Source organism: Neocloeon triangulifer, unplaced genomic scaffold (genome assembly GCF_031216515.1).
Source record: "Neocloeon triangulifer isolate White Clay Creek 2 clone unplaced genomic scaffold, ASM3121651v1 ptg000005l, whole genome shotgun sequence".
In the NCBI taxonomy this organism is placed as follows: Eukaryota; Metazoa; Arthropoda; class Insecta; order Ephemeroptera; family Baetidae; genus Neocloeon; species Neocloeon triangulifer.
Window position 1 is genome coordinate 1,033,269 of NW_026775548.1, and position 15,135 is coordinate 1,048,403.

At 38.0% G+C, this 15,135-nt stretch overlaps 2 protein-coding genes across 2 annotated transcripts in view; both read right to left on the reverse strand.

Moving 5' to 3' along the window:
• The window catches only part of LOC132193848 (forkhead box protein O), a 47,208-nt gene extending 37,393 nt beyond the window's left edge, over nucleotides 1-9,815 (reverse strand). Inside the window, exon 1 of the mRNA XM_059614770.1 lies at nucleotides 9,307-9,815. Coding sequence (XP_059470753.1) covers nucleotides 9,307-9,693 — 387 coding nt within the window. The 5' untranslated portion in view covers nucleotides 9,694-9,815. The remainder of the gene's footprint in view (nucleotides 1-9,306) is intronic.
• Nucleotides 9,816-11,395: 1,580 nt separating this feature from the next.
• On the reverse strand, nucleotides 11,396-15,066 carry LOC132194052 (DNA replication licensing factor Mcm5). The gene is made up of 13 exons (XM_059615108.1): nucleotides 14,930-15,066; nucleotides 14,502-14,653; nucleotides 14,321-14,447; nucleotides 13,950-14,251; nucleotides 13,740-13,895; nucleotides 13,557-13,641; nucleotides 13,068-13,505; nucleotides 12,875-13,015; nucleotides 12,636-12,812; nucleotides 12,163-12,278; nucleotides 11,977-12,105; nucleotides 11,780-11,922; nucleotides 11,396-11,720 (listed from the first exon to the last, which is right to left on the reverse strand). Exons 2-13 carry the CDS (start codon nucleotides 14,651-14,653, stop codon nucleotides 11,491-11,493), a joined length of 2,196 nt encoding a protein of 731 aa, XP_059471091.1. The 5' UTR covers nucleotides 14,930-15,066; the 3' UTR covers nucleotides 11,396-11,490.
• Between the last annotated feature and the right edge of the window lie 69 nt (nucleotides 15,067-15,135).

The window sequence follows — 15,135 nt, forward strand, 5'->3', positions numbered from 1 at the left end:
TCGGCCCAAGCAAGGGGTTGCTCCACCTGAACTTTCTGACGTTTATCGTGACAAATCGGGCAAGGATGGATTTGAACTGCGCCCAGCCAGATTCCTCCGATTTCCTTTCAACTGCCACATTTCAATAAACCTGATGAAATCTTTCATGTTCATATTTTTTCATATACTTTTTGTTTAAAATTTAGTCACTTTTATTTCAATTTCATTTGATTTTGTAAAAAATTTATAAAAAAGTAATAAAGATCTTTATTTAGGAATGAAATCAACAAGTGCATATTAAAATTAATTTAAAAAATGAGATGAATAAATGCCAATTAATACATTTTTTTATTTCTCTATTTTTTATTATTTATTACATCAATTTTTTTCAATCTATATCAACTTTTATTTCTTTCGTCTCTTTTCCTCCCCCGCAAATAATTGCTTGACCACCAAGTCGACGCGGATACCCTTCAAAAAACCATCGGCAATAATGATAGCAATAATTCCTCCCTCAAGCGTGTCAGCAGCATGACGAATGCAACCCCCCGTTTTTTTTCTTCTCTCACGGACGGACGCAGCATCCAGAAGATAATTCCGTACCTGGACCGGCGTCTTTTGTGCAATATCATGTGAATTTTTTTCCCCGTTTTTGAAAGGATGCAATCATTTGTTATATTATACTGAGCTGCACAAAAGCGGCGTCCGTCTGAAACGCAGTCTGAAAGGAGCCACCCCCACCTGAGATGACCTTCGACAAAAACAAAAAATGCTCACCCCTTCGCAGACAGCAGATGCTTGGACGGGAGGAAAACTGACCGTGAAACGAGTTGAAGTATCGGATTTTGGGGCGGAATGTCCCGATCAGTGTTTGCACAGCTTTAAAAAAAGGTCTCTAATATTTCTCCAAAGATATGAAATTACTTAAAAATTCTTCTTAAAGTATTAAATTTTTCCAATTATTTTTGGTAGTTTTACGCTTGAAATAATTAATAAAATGTATTTTATTTTCATATAATAATATAAGGAATAAAAAAAAAATAGCGCGTGATTAAAGCTGTTTTTTCTTTTATTATTAGTATTTTTTTTACAAATAATTAAAAGACTACATTTACTTTGCGAAATAAAAGAAATTAATTTTCTGTGATTTTAATTTTTTTTAATTATTTAGCTGCAGCCAATGATAATAATGGTCGCCGAAAATTTGAAAAGATGAAGCTGTAGACGAAAATGAACAATTGAAGTATCAATTTGTTGCACTGGCCGCCATTAAGCGCCACACCGTCTATTTTGAGCAAATTGCAACTGTGTGCGCAGTTCCACTTGGCCGTGATTCTATTCTGCTCAATTACTTCATCGCCTCTCTATCAATGCCAGAACGGCGGATCAAGTCGTTAATTATAAATGTGTCCACCGCGTGGAAAAAAAGGTCCAATCAAGTGCTTGTCCTTCAAAGTCTTGATTAAAATAATTTGAAAAATTATATGGAAATGTGAAAATTTATTAAAAACACGTTTTTTAGAAACTACTGAAATGATATTGCAATAATTATAGTCAAAATTAACATTTTTATGATGAAAATAATTTTTTTGAAAAATTACCATTTGAAATTTGCTTCCGAGTGAAACGCACCCCATCTCCGTTCTGTGGCACGGCCAAAAATAACTTTCTCGTGGCGAGATTTTCTACGCCCCAATTGACACCAATTTTGCAATCGCCGCGTTTTGAAATTCAGATCGGCGGAGCGCGCGCGATTCCTTCTTTGCATTTTTCTTCTTATTTTTCCTGTAGCGTGCAAGGACAAAGTGACACCGAGAGGCTTGCGCGGATTTTATTTTTTTTTCGCCAATTAATTCCAACAAGTTTTGCCGAAGCGACGGTCAAAGTCTCATTGGGGCAGAAGAAACTCGCGCAGCTGAAATGCAACTATTTTGGCCGTGGTCGTGCTGGCTTCGTGCCATCCCACCAACTCATACATGCCCCGTATGTTTGTATTTTTGTGCACACACGCCAACATGATGCCCAGAGGCAACGATCGAGACGCTCCGAATATTCAAATTAGCGTTCATTTAAAACCGACGCCATAAAAAGAGGGAACAATGCAATTTCAAGAAATTGCTTGATTAAAGTCAAATTAATTACATTTTTAATATTTGCTGAAAAAATATCTGATAATGGATATTTTTAATTCAAAATAATTCAAAAAAGAGAAGTATTGCATTTTTAATTGAAAAACAATTATTTAATTTTAGGTTTTTGAACTATTTTGTGAATTTCTTTTCAATTTTCAATTTAATTAATTGCTTGTTAAGTAAAATATATATTTTTTTTAATTTGAAAAGAAAGCTATGAACCCAAAAATTATAAAAGATTAACCAAAGAATTTTAAATTAAATAATAATATCCTTGAATCTGATTAATTTCTGAATTGGGTATTTCTTTCGGACGAATTTCTCGAGTGGCGCCGGCCGACAGGAATTATTGAAAGTGCTGACGCAGAGATTTATCGCGCAAATTTTACAACAATCCGCGCTCTGGGGAAAAGTTGCGTGCGCCTTGCTTGAAATCCGAGTCTGCCGCCCGAATAAAAATTCTCGTGCTGGCGGGGGTGGGTGGCGCCTTCTCGCCCCTTTCGCACCCCGGCCGTCGCGCCGCCCGCGATCAGACTCTATTCATTGCATTCTCGACTTTTTCAACCTTTCCTCTCTAATTATCAGGCGAATTTGCACATTGCACGGACATTGTGTCTGGCACAAATGACGAAAGTACCGTTCTAGGATACAATTAATACATAATTATATAGAGCGCCGGTCTTTATTCAAAAATAAAAATTGCTGCTCATTATAATTTGAATTTGACGTTCAAAAGTAAAAAGTATACATTATTAAAATAAATTAAAGAGAATTTAATTAAAATCTTTTTGCAATTCAATAAACTACACTTTCATTAAACCCGGTTTTTTATTCAAGGAAATTTTGAAATGTAGAGGTCCTCTGTTTTTTTGGTTTTCCAATTTTATTTTCAGCATGATTTTACTCTTAAGATGGAAAATGAAATAAATTTCCCTTCCACAAACACTCATGTTGTATTTCCCAATTCCAATCTGAATAAAAACATGTCATACCCGAAATAGGACGAACGCAAACTTGGGCCGTAGGTAAAAATGTACAAACTTGCTGGTGGTTGATATAGCAATTGCTTGTTACTCAAAAGCTCATTGCAGGTGAAGAAACGCGGCTGACCTTCCAAAACACTTTCATAATTGTGCGCGCACGCCGGCTTAAATAATTAAGCTATCCATCTAATGCGTTATCAGGCGTTTTCACTTTTCGTCCCCTGGGGAGAGTTTGCATAATACATCGGTGTCCTGCAGCTAAGCTTGCCAACAATCATAGCCGGGATTTCGAGTGATAACGTTTTTCTCACGGTCACCCTATTAAGGAAAACCTCTTTTTAAAATTGACTAATTAGCTTTAATTTAAATGGAAATTCCAGGATAATTATTGTTATTTTGTAGAGGACAATTTAATTAAAGAATAATTTTATAATAAAAGGGAGAATTTACAAACATTGATATTAAAATATTTTATCAACCATAAGTTTTCCACCAAAATAATTTATTTTTTTCCTCTTTTCAGTTTCAGAAATATTTTGACAGTTTTTTGTAACTTCTTTTCAATTTTCTTTTCTAGCTTTAATTTTTATCATTTGTATCTGCTTTACATAAAATTCTCCTATGATATTACTTATTAGAAACTTCAAAATATATCATTTTTTGCAGGGAAAAATTTAATTGAATAATTTAACATCGTTAAAAATTATTCCAGTCATCAATTGCAGAAAAATAATTATCTTTAGCTCCTTATTTTTTCTTTACTTTCAAAAATATTCCTAATACAGGAAATTTCTGTTATTTTGTTTACATTTTTGCTGCCCAAGAATAACTATACCTGGGACTTTTCAGCAAAGTTTAATTTTTTTTCGTAAAGTAATTTAATTTTCACAATTTCTAATTGTAAGATATATAATTGGCTAATTTCGATAAACTTTTTAAATTTTGATAAAAAAAAAACGCTCCTCCTACAATCAGATGACGGAGGAATGACCTTTGTTGTTGTTGCTTGTACGTCAGGCTATAGTCTCGGCCGAAATAAACTGCTCGAAATTACAGGCAAATTGTTGCGTAGAGTGCGCTGATTTTTTTTACGCGAGCGAAAGACACTCGAGCGCCGTGTGTGCGTAAAGGTGTAATTTATGCGCGAGCGGGGTGTAACGAGAGCCGCCGCTGATGAAAATTGACCTTCACACCAAGCACACGGTACTAATTACACACTTTATCAGCGCAGAGCGAGCGTACGCGCGAAAATTAGCACGTTTTCGTCTCTGCGACGCTCGATTTTCGGTGTATATAATTTTTTGGCCACGTGACTCGTCGATAATGAATTTAAAGAGAAAATTTTGCCGCGCCACCAATGCAGCGCAAAAAGATAAGCTGAACTTGGCGTCGCTTTTTTTTCATTGTTGCTGGGCGATAAACCAATCAGAGCGAAAGGACAGACGCACTTTGCTTCAAGTCTCGTTACGCGCCCTTCTTTATCTCCAGCACAAGAGAGATGCTGATTAGAGTTCCGTGTGTATCAGTGTGACCGGAGACCATTAATTAAATCGTAATTTTTATCATTAGTAATAAAAAAAAATTAATTTTGGTTGCAGGGTTAACAAAAATCATTTAATTTGTTACTGATTTATAAGATTTTTGAGACTTAATTCTATTAATTTAATAATTCACAAAACAAAAATAATTTTAATTTAAAATTGAATATATTTTTATTAATGAAATTCATAAACAGAAGGGCTGATTCACGATATGGGTTGAAATTGAATAACGGATTTTCCTGAATCAAAGTTTTTAGTGGTAAAACCATTTCCTAATCGACGGTGGGCGTATTTTTAGAATTAGGAAAATGGTCTGGTATTTCCCCCAATAATTCGCTCCGAAGTTTGTCCTTAGCGAATTATTCAGGATTTGAGAAACTAAAGATTACCTTTTGGAACTTTTTTAAGAAAAAAAGACGAGATTTTTCAAGGAATTCACATTTTAAAAGTATAAATAATTGAAAATCTTGAATTGTAATTTTTGGAAAAGAGAGATTTTTCTTTAGTGTAATAATTCTTTTTTATTTACAACCTTGAAATAAATTTTACTTTCTTGAATTCACTTAAATTTAAAATAAACTTTTGAATGCATTCCTGCACTTTATGAATGAATTTACGTAATGAAATTTCTTCGGTGATTAAGCAGAAATGAATTTGAAAAGAAGAGTTTTCAAGAGCCGCGGCAAAGCATAGACACACGTTCTGTCCAAGATAACATATTGAGGAGCGCTGGCTCTGTACCTTTTAAAAAGCTTTCGATATCTTATCATGCGACTTTTAACAGATCTTCGGGTCTTACGAAACAGCATCACCGAGCGCAGGGCTCTGGTAATTCCTCAGCGAAAATTGAGATTTTATTTCTTTTGTGTTGAATCAAGAGATGCGTTGCAGGGCGACTTGCTGATTCTTTGTAAATACGCACGTGATAACCTCATTGATAATCGAAACGATCAAACAACTTTGTATATTAAAGCTTACGCATGCACTATTTCCATGATTTTTCCGTCGACGCGGATTAAAATGAATAAGCAAATCAGCAAGAAGAGATCACGAGACGCACTTGCCAGATCAAACCATATATAAGCGATTTCTTTTGCATTAATGCGCAAAGGGAAAGTGCAAACTTGAGAATAAATTTGTTGTCATCTAATGTGAATATAAATATTTTTCTCTTCATTCTAATGCGAGTAAATTTTTCATAAATCAAAAGAGAAAAATCAAATATAATAATTAAAAAGTCCAGGAAAAATCATATATTGTTCTTTGTTAAAAATGAAAATAATAATAATTGTAGCTCCAACTGGATTCTTTTTCTCAAATTCTTTCACAAATTTTTATACTTCTAGATCTTTTTTAATATGACGAGCAGGTGCCATGGCAACAAGGAGTTTGAACTGCTGTGGACAAAAACAAAAGAATGCACTGGCCAAATGCTGCGGGGGGCGGAGGGGAGGCGCGAGGTCACGGGAGCTCCTCCGTCCGTTGCGGTGACCCTTGGTGCGCTCCGAAGCCGCCTCGGTGACGGCCATCATGGCCTCTTCTCTCTCTTTCTTATATTTATTGATAAGATAACGAGTCGTCTTCGTTTATAGATATTGTACTTTCCGTCACTGCGCGCGGGGAGCAGATTCTGGCTTTGTGCTGCTGCTGTTGTGTGCGCTCGGCAAATATGAGAAAACGTTTGCTTCTGTTGCTCACTCACTCAGTGAAATTTATTGTACTCGGTTGCATACCCTCGGTGCAATGAGTCACTTTTCGTCCGTTGTGCAAACTTTCCGCGACTTTGCGAACAGCAAACTCTGAAATTAGCTTCACCCCTGCCTCGGAACTTTCTTATAATATGCAAAAGCCTATAGGAGAAATTTTTGAATATTATTTTTATTAAAAATGGGTAAATCCGTATTGGTTCTTTTCAAATCTGAGCTCAATTGTTTCTAATGAAATATAAATTGTTTATTAAAAAAAGGAGTTAAATGGAAAGAATGTCAGATCTCTTTTCATTCTTGACTTCTATATGGGAAATCTGAGCTTTTGATCTAGAAATTGATGTCTGACATAAGAAACATTGAATGACTTTTAAACTTTGCTTTGGTATAAAGATATTGAGTTGCTGTAATTTTCAGCATTCAATTCAAAAATATAAAAATTCCATAGAAATTAAATCACAATTTTTTTAATACGGATTCTCGGACCTCTGGATCATTTGTCATTTTAATTATTCAGCGAGCAAATAATTGAGTCATTTTTTTAATATTGACTTTGAAATTTTGGAAGCAACCTTGATACGCACTTTCTCTGGAAGTTATTTAAATTTTTTAAATTCGAAAAAAATAAAATCTGCATCGAGTTTTTGCTGGATCGTTAGACTGTTCTAGAAGCTTCTTCTATCTCGCGGTTGGCATAGATTTGTTTTTATCAGATTTCAATGAAAAAAAAAAATCATTTTATGTATTCCAAACACGCCGCCTTCATTTTCGCAACAATCGCAACAATGAGAGTGCGTTCCACTCGATCGAGCGACTTGCACTTGCTGCGCGATCTGTCGTCGAGGACTCGTCGCGCGAATGTCCAACGTGCGAAACGCGAATCTAGGTTTAGCGTCAGCCCGTCGCAGCTTTTACGTAAATAGAAACTTGTCTATGCAGTTATTGCGTTATGCGTGCAGCATGATCAGTGCGCGTTGCAGAAGTAATTAGATAACTCCTTGCAGACTATGCAGCTCAGTGAAATGATGTCAGGCTGGCTCCCCTGCGCGCACCTGAACTTGGCGCTTATTAACCAATGGTGTGTGCAGGTCATTTGCAAACTGGCATTGCCATTTTCGGGCAAAGAACCCTTTCCATTACCAACGAGCTTTGATTGAAAAAAGAAATTAAAACGTAGTAAGAATCGGGAGGAGAGAGCAATGTTTTTTTAATTTAATTTTTTAAATAAACTTCAATAAAGTTTTCAAATTTTCTTCTCATGATTGAATTTTGAATTTTGCCAACATTTTATTACAAATTATTTTCTTGAAATTTGCTTTCCTTGTAATTTTATAGGATCATTAAAGGAAAGTTCCAGTTTGGGACTAAAATTGGTAAAAAAAATTTAAACCTGTTTTTCATGTGAGCGTTCCGTCTTCTTTCAAATGACTTTCATCCCAAATATTGCAGATTTAACCGTTGATATCTTCACTTTTTAATATAAAATATGTTTGATGAATAAAGTTTATAGAACTCAAGTTTTAAGTTTATAGGGAAATTTTTGGTCAATCCATGACTCTTGACATGGCGAGGACGCAAAGACATTCCGCTGATGCAAATTAGACTCTCCATCGCACCTGATGTCGAAAAACAAACGCGAATGCGGGTTATTGAGATGTTTACAAAAAACTGGAGCACTAAAGCTTCTGTTTGCCCACAAACGAGCCTCTTTCTTTCTTTGCATTCATTCCGCCCACCTGTGCATCACTAGAATTCTCCTCTCTACACACGCAAATAAATATAAATCTCCTCTTCCTACACTGGAAGGATTCCAAAAATTCCAAGCTCGAAATTTGGCGAATTCCTGGAATAATTTTCTATAACTTTCGAGTTTTAGCAGAAACAGGACGAGTATAGGGAGTTGTTGAGCGAGGCAAAATATTGCGCAGTAAAAGCTGCTGCACTCTATGTATAGTGGCAGCTCTTTGTGCGGCACACACGCGCCTTTGTGCGGAGCGAGTGCATTTAAATGCACACTAGGATGCAAAAAGAAGAAGCAGAAGCGGCGAAAGGAGGAGGAAGATGAATGCGAGTCGACTGATTGGGCAAAGAAACGGCAATAATTTGTAAAAAAAAAGAGTTGAAAATTGTTAAATTTAGTATTAATTAATTTGTTGCTAACTTTTAAAGAAAAATTCTATAGGAACTTCATGAATTGTAAAAAGTTATTTATTGCAATAAAATTGTGTATTCTTCACTTTTTTTCTACAATTTTAAGAGGTTTTAAATAAAAAAGATTTCAAACTATTTATTTAAGATAAAATTAAATTAAATTAAGATAAAATTGAAAAATTACAAAATAAAGTAAAAAATTTGATGAAAATTGTTGCCTCTTTATAGCCAGTTGCAATCTGAATGAAGTAGGGAACAATTTATTGAATAAAATATTGACTCTAAAAACAAAAAATAGTTGATTAAATCATGATTTTGTAATAATTAATTAATAAAATTAGCAAATTTTAAAGTGCCAATTTATTTTAACTTTTCACAACGTTTTCAAGAAACGAAGGAAATTTGTCTGAAATGCATGGGCAAAACGGAAAGTGTGGAAATGCGTCGGTGTGCCTCACTCGCAGCCGGTTTCGCAACGCCAAAAGCATTTCGCCAATTGCGCTTACCGTGAAAATTATTACTCATTGAGGCAACCGCCGCGCGCGCAAACTGGATATAGCGCGGCGAGAACAGGTTTTGGGGTAGGTTCAATATCCTCTTTGAATTTCGGCCTCGAAACAACGTCTCAATTTAAGATTTTTAGAAAAAATATGCAAGGCAGACGGAAATTCACGCGGAGGGTGGCGCGTTAAAGTCGCCCCCGTGGCGCCAACAGGTTGGGTGCGCACGGAGAACCACCCCTCGCGACTCTAAGCCACCCCTTTCTATAAAAGCAAAAGAAAAAAAAATGATATTTAAAAGGAAAAAAACGAACCTTCCATCCGGCGGAGGAGTTGCTGTCGCCCTTGTCCTTGAAGTAGGGCACGTTCTGGACCATCCACTCGTAGATCTGCGAGAGGGTGAGTCTGTTCTCGGGGGCGGACTGGATGGCCTGGGTGATGAGGTCGGCGTAGCTCATGTTGCCCCACGCGTTGCGCCGGCTCGAGTTCTTCTTGGCCGAGGCGGCGAGCACCTGCTGCGGCCCGCCGTGCACCAGGTCGGGCGGCGGCGCGAACATCTTGGGCTGTGCGAAGGGCTGCGTGGGGGCGGCGGGGGCGGCCTCGGAGGCCGACTCGGGCGGCTCGGGTCGCGGCAGGGGCCACGTGTTGGAGCGGGCCCTGAGTTGGGGCTCGAAGCCCGGCTCAAGCTCCAGCGGCTCCATGACTCGGCGGGGGCGGCTCTTGTGCTGCTGGCGGAGGCGGCTACACCACGGGCATGTGCGTGCTCGGCGCGCGGAGAGAGGAGAGACGTACCGAGGTGCTCGCGGGCCTGCTGCCTGAAAACTACTACGGCTGGCTCCGCAGCGGCCGCTCGCTCGCTCGCTGCTGGCTGGCGCCCCTCTTCACTCCGCTCCACACCATTATTATTATTATTTACTACGACGGCGGCGGCGGCGGCCCAACTTACTGCGACTCGCGGTGACCGCTGCATAATGAGTGACGCCCCAGGTCAGGGTTTGCACAGATTTTCGTCGATCCGTCCGCCGATTTTGCATTGCTAATCGCCCGAATAATTTTTCATTCAAATATGTCAAACGTCCGACCGGGCACACATGCAATTGTTTTGAACATGCATCATTGTTTGCCTCTTTTTATAATTTAAGATTTTCCAAATAAAAAAGTTATTATACATATTATTATTAAATCGCTAAATCAAGGCTTTTGCAAAATATATAATGCAGCGATAACAGTTTTTTACAATATGTCACTTTTGTTGACGATTTTTTTTTCAAATTTTGTCACAGAAATAAAGCTTGGTAAAATTTTGAAAATTCTTCCGCAAATTGCTAATGTTTTAACAAAATTAAACAGTGAAGCTAGATTTGAACAAATTTTCAAATTATTATTGCTGCAAATAATCATTAAAATTAATAATTTTTTAATTTCGTCTTTTTACAAACTAAGTACTAAGTTTATTAAAATTTTATTTTGCCAAGAGAAATCTTCAAGACTTTCAACGTTCCCCCTGCAAATCACAGGAATTAGAAATTGCAGCTTTTAGGTTGAAATAATAATATAGCAAAAAACAGATTTTAATATTTAATTGTACTCTCTTTGCTTTGCAGCAGCCAAATTAATTTAATTACAAAATTTAAACAAGGTCTTCGATCTTCAAAATTTTTGAGTGCCCATAAAATGATTTGGAATTTTCTAACTTTGTCCATGCGAGTATTTGAGAACAATAAAATTTCGTTTCGGTTTGGCCACTTGGACGAGGTTATGCAACAAGCACCGCTTTGCAGCCTAGCGGGTTGCACATCTTTCCTTTTTTTACGTGATCGTGCTGAAGAAAAAAATATACTAATATATTCTTATTAGATAGGATATAAATTGGATCTAATGAAGAGCAAATTGGCCGCGTAATATTTATCTTATTTACTCCCTTCTTTATTCTTTCTTCCGTTCTCAAACAATACGCGCGCTCACCCCACTTTATCAAATTATAAAATTATGAAAATGAAAGTCAGCACGCGCGGAGTTCTCCATCTCTCTCTCCAGCATAAGACAATGGCTTGCAGCCAAGAAAACGCTCGCTCGCTTGCTCGAGACACGCGGAAAAATTATTGCGCTCCAGCATTATGCAGAAAGTGGTGGATGAGGCAGCTCATCTTTCCACAATTATAATATCTGGCATCCGCTCAGATAAAAAAAAAGTATGAATATCTCGCAGATGTTTGTCAAGTCCATCGTTCGGTAATTAATTTAATAATTGCCGGCCGAGTGAAACAGTTCAGTGACTGAGAATCTGTTGCGGTTTCCATTTTGGCACCATTCAAACTTAATCAGTGAAGAATTTAAAGCATTTACTTGAGCATAAAAATTACAAGTTTTCTTTTCTACAAATTTCCGATGCAGTAAAAGGTATGGTATAATTTGTATTATTAATCCAAAATTATTTATTCCCGTTATTACAATAAGGAGCAATATAAATTAGACTTGACATCGTCTTATTCGAGTCTTCACTTTACTCTGTAGAGCATCTTGCGTTGAAGACGGTACTGCAGCTCCCCTCGTCTAATCATGGTGTGGATCACCTTGTAAATGGACCTCTCAGGGTACTTTTGCCTCGAGAAATCGGAAATTACGTTGGCCTCAGAAACCTGACAGCCGATAGGGAAGCGCTTTTTGAGCTGCTGTTCAATCATCACAATAGTCTCGTGATCCTCCTGAGTGGTGAAACCTTCCGCACCTTGATTTTACAAATTCAATTTGAAAACAGATTCAAAATAGAAAATAATAATTTATTACCAGCCAAACTTCCTGACATGGCAGCGTTTAATGTCGAGACCTGGAAGAGTCTCAGTGCCTCGACGACATGAGTTTCGGTAGCAAAAGGCAGAAGTTGCATCTTGGCCAAAGATTCGGAAATACGAATGATGGCTTCAAGTTGTCTAAATTATCATTATTAGAAAGATATCTCTTAATAAATTAAATAATACCAGTACCTGACAGTGATAGGGATGCTCATTCTCTTTTCCGTTTCCCTTTCATGTTCTTTGGTACCATTCCTCATCACAACATATCGGTTTTTCAACTTGTTGCCAGCAGCTTCGGAGAGACGAGGGCCACAATGCCTGTTTAATTATGAAAATTTGAATTTATTCTCATAATATGAGTTACAAGACACTTACGAACGGCAGTAACTGATGTACTTTTTTATGAAGTTCAAAGACATTTCTCCTTCCGCTGTCTCCTCGTCAACATTTCTAGCATTCATGTGGACACCCATGACGTGCTTGGCCAAAGTCTGAAATTTTAAAAGGTTATGAAGAATTTTTTTATACAAAGACTTGATTAATTTTAAAATTTGTTCTATTATAAAAGTATAAATTGAAATAACTAAAAAAAGGACACATTTATTAGAATAATTGAATTTAATATGTTAATGTTTCCAATAGTCTGTAAAACAGCTAATAATAAAAAAAGTTTTTTTAACCAAATTAGCTTTCGTTTAAAGAAGTTTATATCACTCCCATTAATTTAGATGAACTAAATCAATGAGTGGCCAGATTTCACTATTTAAATTTATGGGAAACGTTTTTGAAAACATTTCCCTTACTTTTAGATTGGATATCAAAAGCTACGGAGATATTTTTAAACCTACCATGTCCCTCTGTTGACTGTGCTCGTCCTTGACAATAAAGATCATGTCAAATCGAGACAAAATTGTGGGCATGAAGTCAATGTTCTCCTCTCCCTTCGTCTCATCCCAACGGCCGTAAATTGAGTTCGCTGCAGCCAGAACGGAGCACCTCGAATTCAGGGTGGTCGTAATACCAGCCTGGAGAAATCAGTCATCAATGAAAACTTTGTGAAATTTCAATATTCTTTGAATATTCATACCTTGGCGATGGAAATGGTCTGCTGCTCCATGGCTTCGTGAATGGCCACTCGGTCGTCTTCCTTCATTTTGTCAAACTCGTCGATGCAGACGACACCGCCGTCGGCCAAAACCATGGCACCTCCTTCCATCACAAAATTGCGCTATTTATACAAAATTTAAAAAAATCACAGTCATCAAAAGTTTGAGTCTTACAGTTTGAGGGTCTCTGTTGACCGAGGCTGTAAGACCAGCGGCCGAAGATCCTTTTCCTGAGGTGTAGACACCAATGGGAGAGACCTTTTCAGCAAACTTGAGCAACTGAGACTTGGCAGTGCCGGGGTCACCAAGGAGCAGGACGTTGATGTCACCTCTCCTAGTCAGACCGTCAGGCATTCGCTTTCTTGACCCGCCAAACAAAAGACAGGCAATGGCTTTCTTCATGTCCTCGGCTCCAAAAATGCTGGGTGCAATGCTCTTGGCAATTCTGTCGTGAACGTCGGGCGAAGCAGCAAGACGACGGAAGGACTCTTCCTCCTCGGCAGTGAGTGGCGGACCAGAGGAACTTACTCCGGCGTCGTAAGAGTCAGAGCTGATGCCCAAAACTCGGATGTAAGGAGCTCGAACTCCCACAGTTTGTTTTTCTCCTCTCACCTTAACCAACGAAGAATAAAAATCAGTTCAATTTGAATTTCATGAAATTACCTTGCTGCCCAGGTTGACCTTCTTGATGCAGAAAATGCCCGTGACGATGACACGGTTTCCAGGAACAACTTTGTCACACAAGTACCTGAAAATAGATTTATTTGAGATTATTTTTATTATTTATAGATATAAACTTGGATAAACTTAGATAGATACTTGGAATTTTTTTACAATTTTCCTTACTTTTCGCAATAAAGTTTCATATGTCTGGCAACTTCTCCTTGAGGTACAGAGTCTGAGAGCTCCTGCAGCTTAATGATTTGGTAATCAACGCAGACACAATTGTCAGGACAGATGAAAAACGGATCCAACGGACACTTGGTGGGGCCAGCTTGTTCCCTGTTGCAACATTTTGTTAGTTTTTTAAGCAAGAAAATCAGCAATGATAATTACTGGTTGCATTTTCTGGGCAGGATGTAGCCTTCGAGGCCGGGTTTCACCATTAGGTTGGGAATGACGTTTTGGCAGCCCCGACATTGGATGGACATTTTTGTAGCTTTGGCCCTGATACCAGAGGTGGCGATCACAATGCCAGGGATTTTGATCATGCGGGACACGCTTTCCGAGTGCAGACCACGCAGGGAGGTGACGTTGGCGTCGGACTGGACAATTATTTGGATATCCTGAACTTCCTCCTCACCTTCCGGACGAGGAGCGGTAATTTCTCCGGCCACCTCTTTAGCAGCCTCTTCAAACTGATTTTAGATAAAAAAAAAAACGATAAATTAATGAAAACTTTATGGTTTCCAAAAAGTAAAGCTCACAAGCGGATGGTGTTCGGCTGGTTCTTTGTAAAACTTATCAGCCAGGGTGTCGTTAAAGCTTGCCAGGTCTTCCAAGTTTACCTCCAAGTAATATTGTCCGATATTGTAGTTTCTTTTCAGGGTATCTCTGAAATTTTAAATTTTGTAAAATCAAGTCTCTAACGTTATTTTCTAATTCTACCTGTATTTGTAGTGAAAGTTTCCGTCGTGGTACATTCTGAGAAACTCTTTCAGCTTTTGCTTGACTGCCTGTCGGGTTTGGCTCGCACCATCGTTTTGCATGTCTCGGAGATCGTCTGAGTAAAACACGCCGGCATCATCGAATCCTTCCATCTGTGGAGATAAGAAATATAAAAGATGTTGCTAAATGCACAAACTTGGGTAAAATCAGGCTTAAATACTTTTTAAAATCAAATTTAAATGCCAATTTAAGGGCATTTAAATGAACGCCATTGGAATGTGGAATTTTTTACGGCAGATTTCGTGCAAATTTCAGGTTAAATTGAGGAAATACATGTGGAATTTTTGAGAAAAAGAACTGATGCATCATAATTGATCATAAATTCACGCAATAATTAGAGAATTACGCAAATTTAAGTCAAAACTCACTTTTTCTTTTCGATCAGGACAGGAGCACAAGCAGAATTGGCGGGAATTCAACACACAAAAACACTGGGAAATGCTCTTGGTCTACGCATGCGCGTATCAAGGTTGTTCGGCGCGCACTCACTAGGGGCAGAGCGAGCGTTTTTGAACAGCGCCATCGGTCGGCCAATGAGGAAGCAGGCGACAGGTGCTTTTCGCAGTGGCGCCAT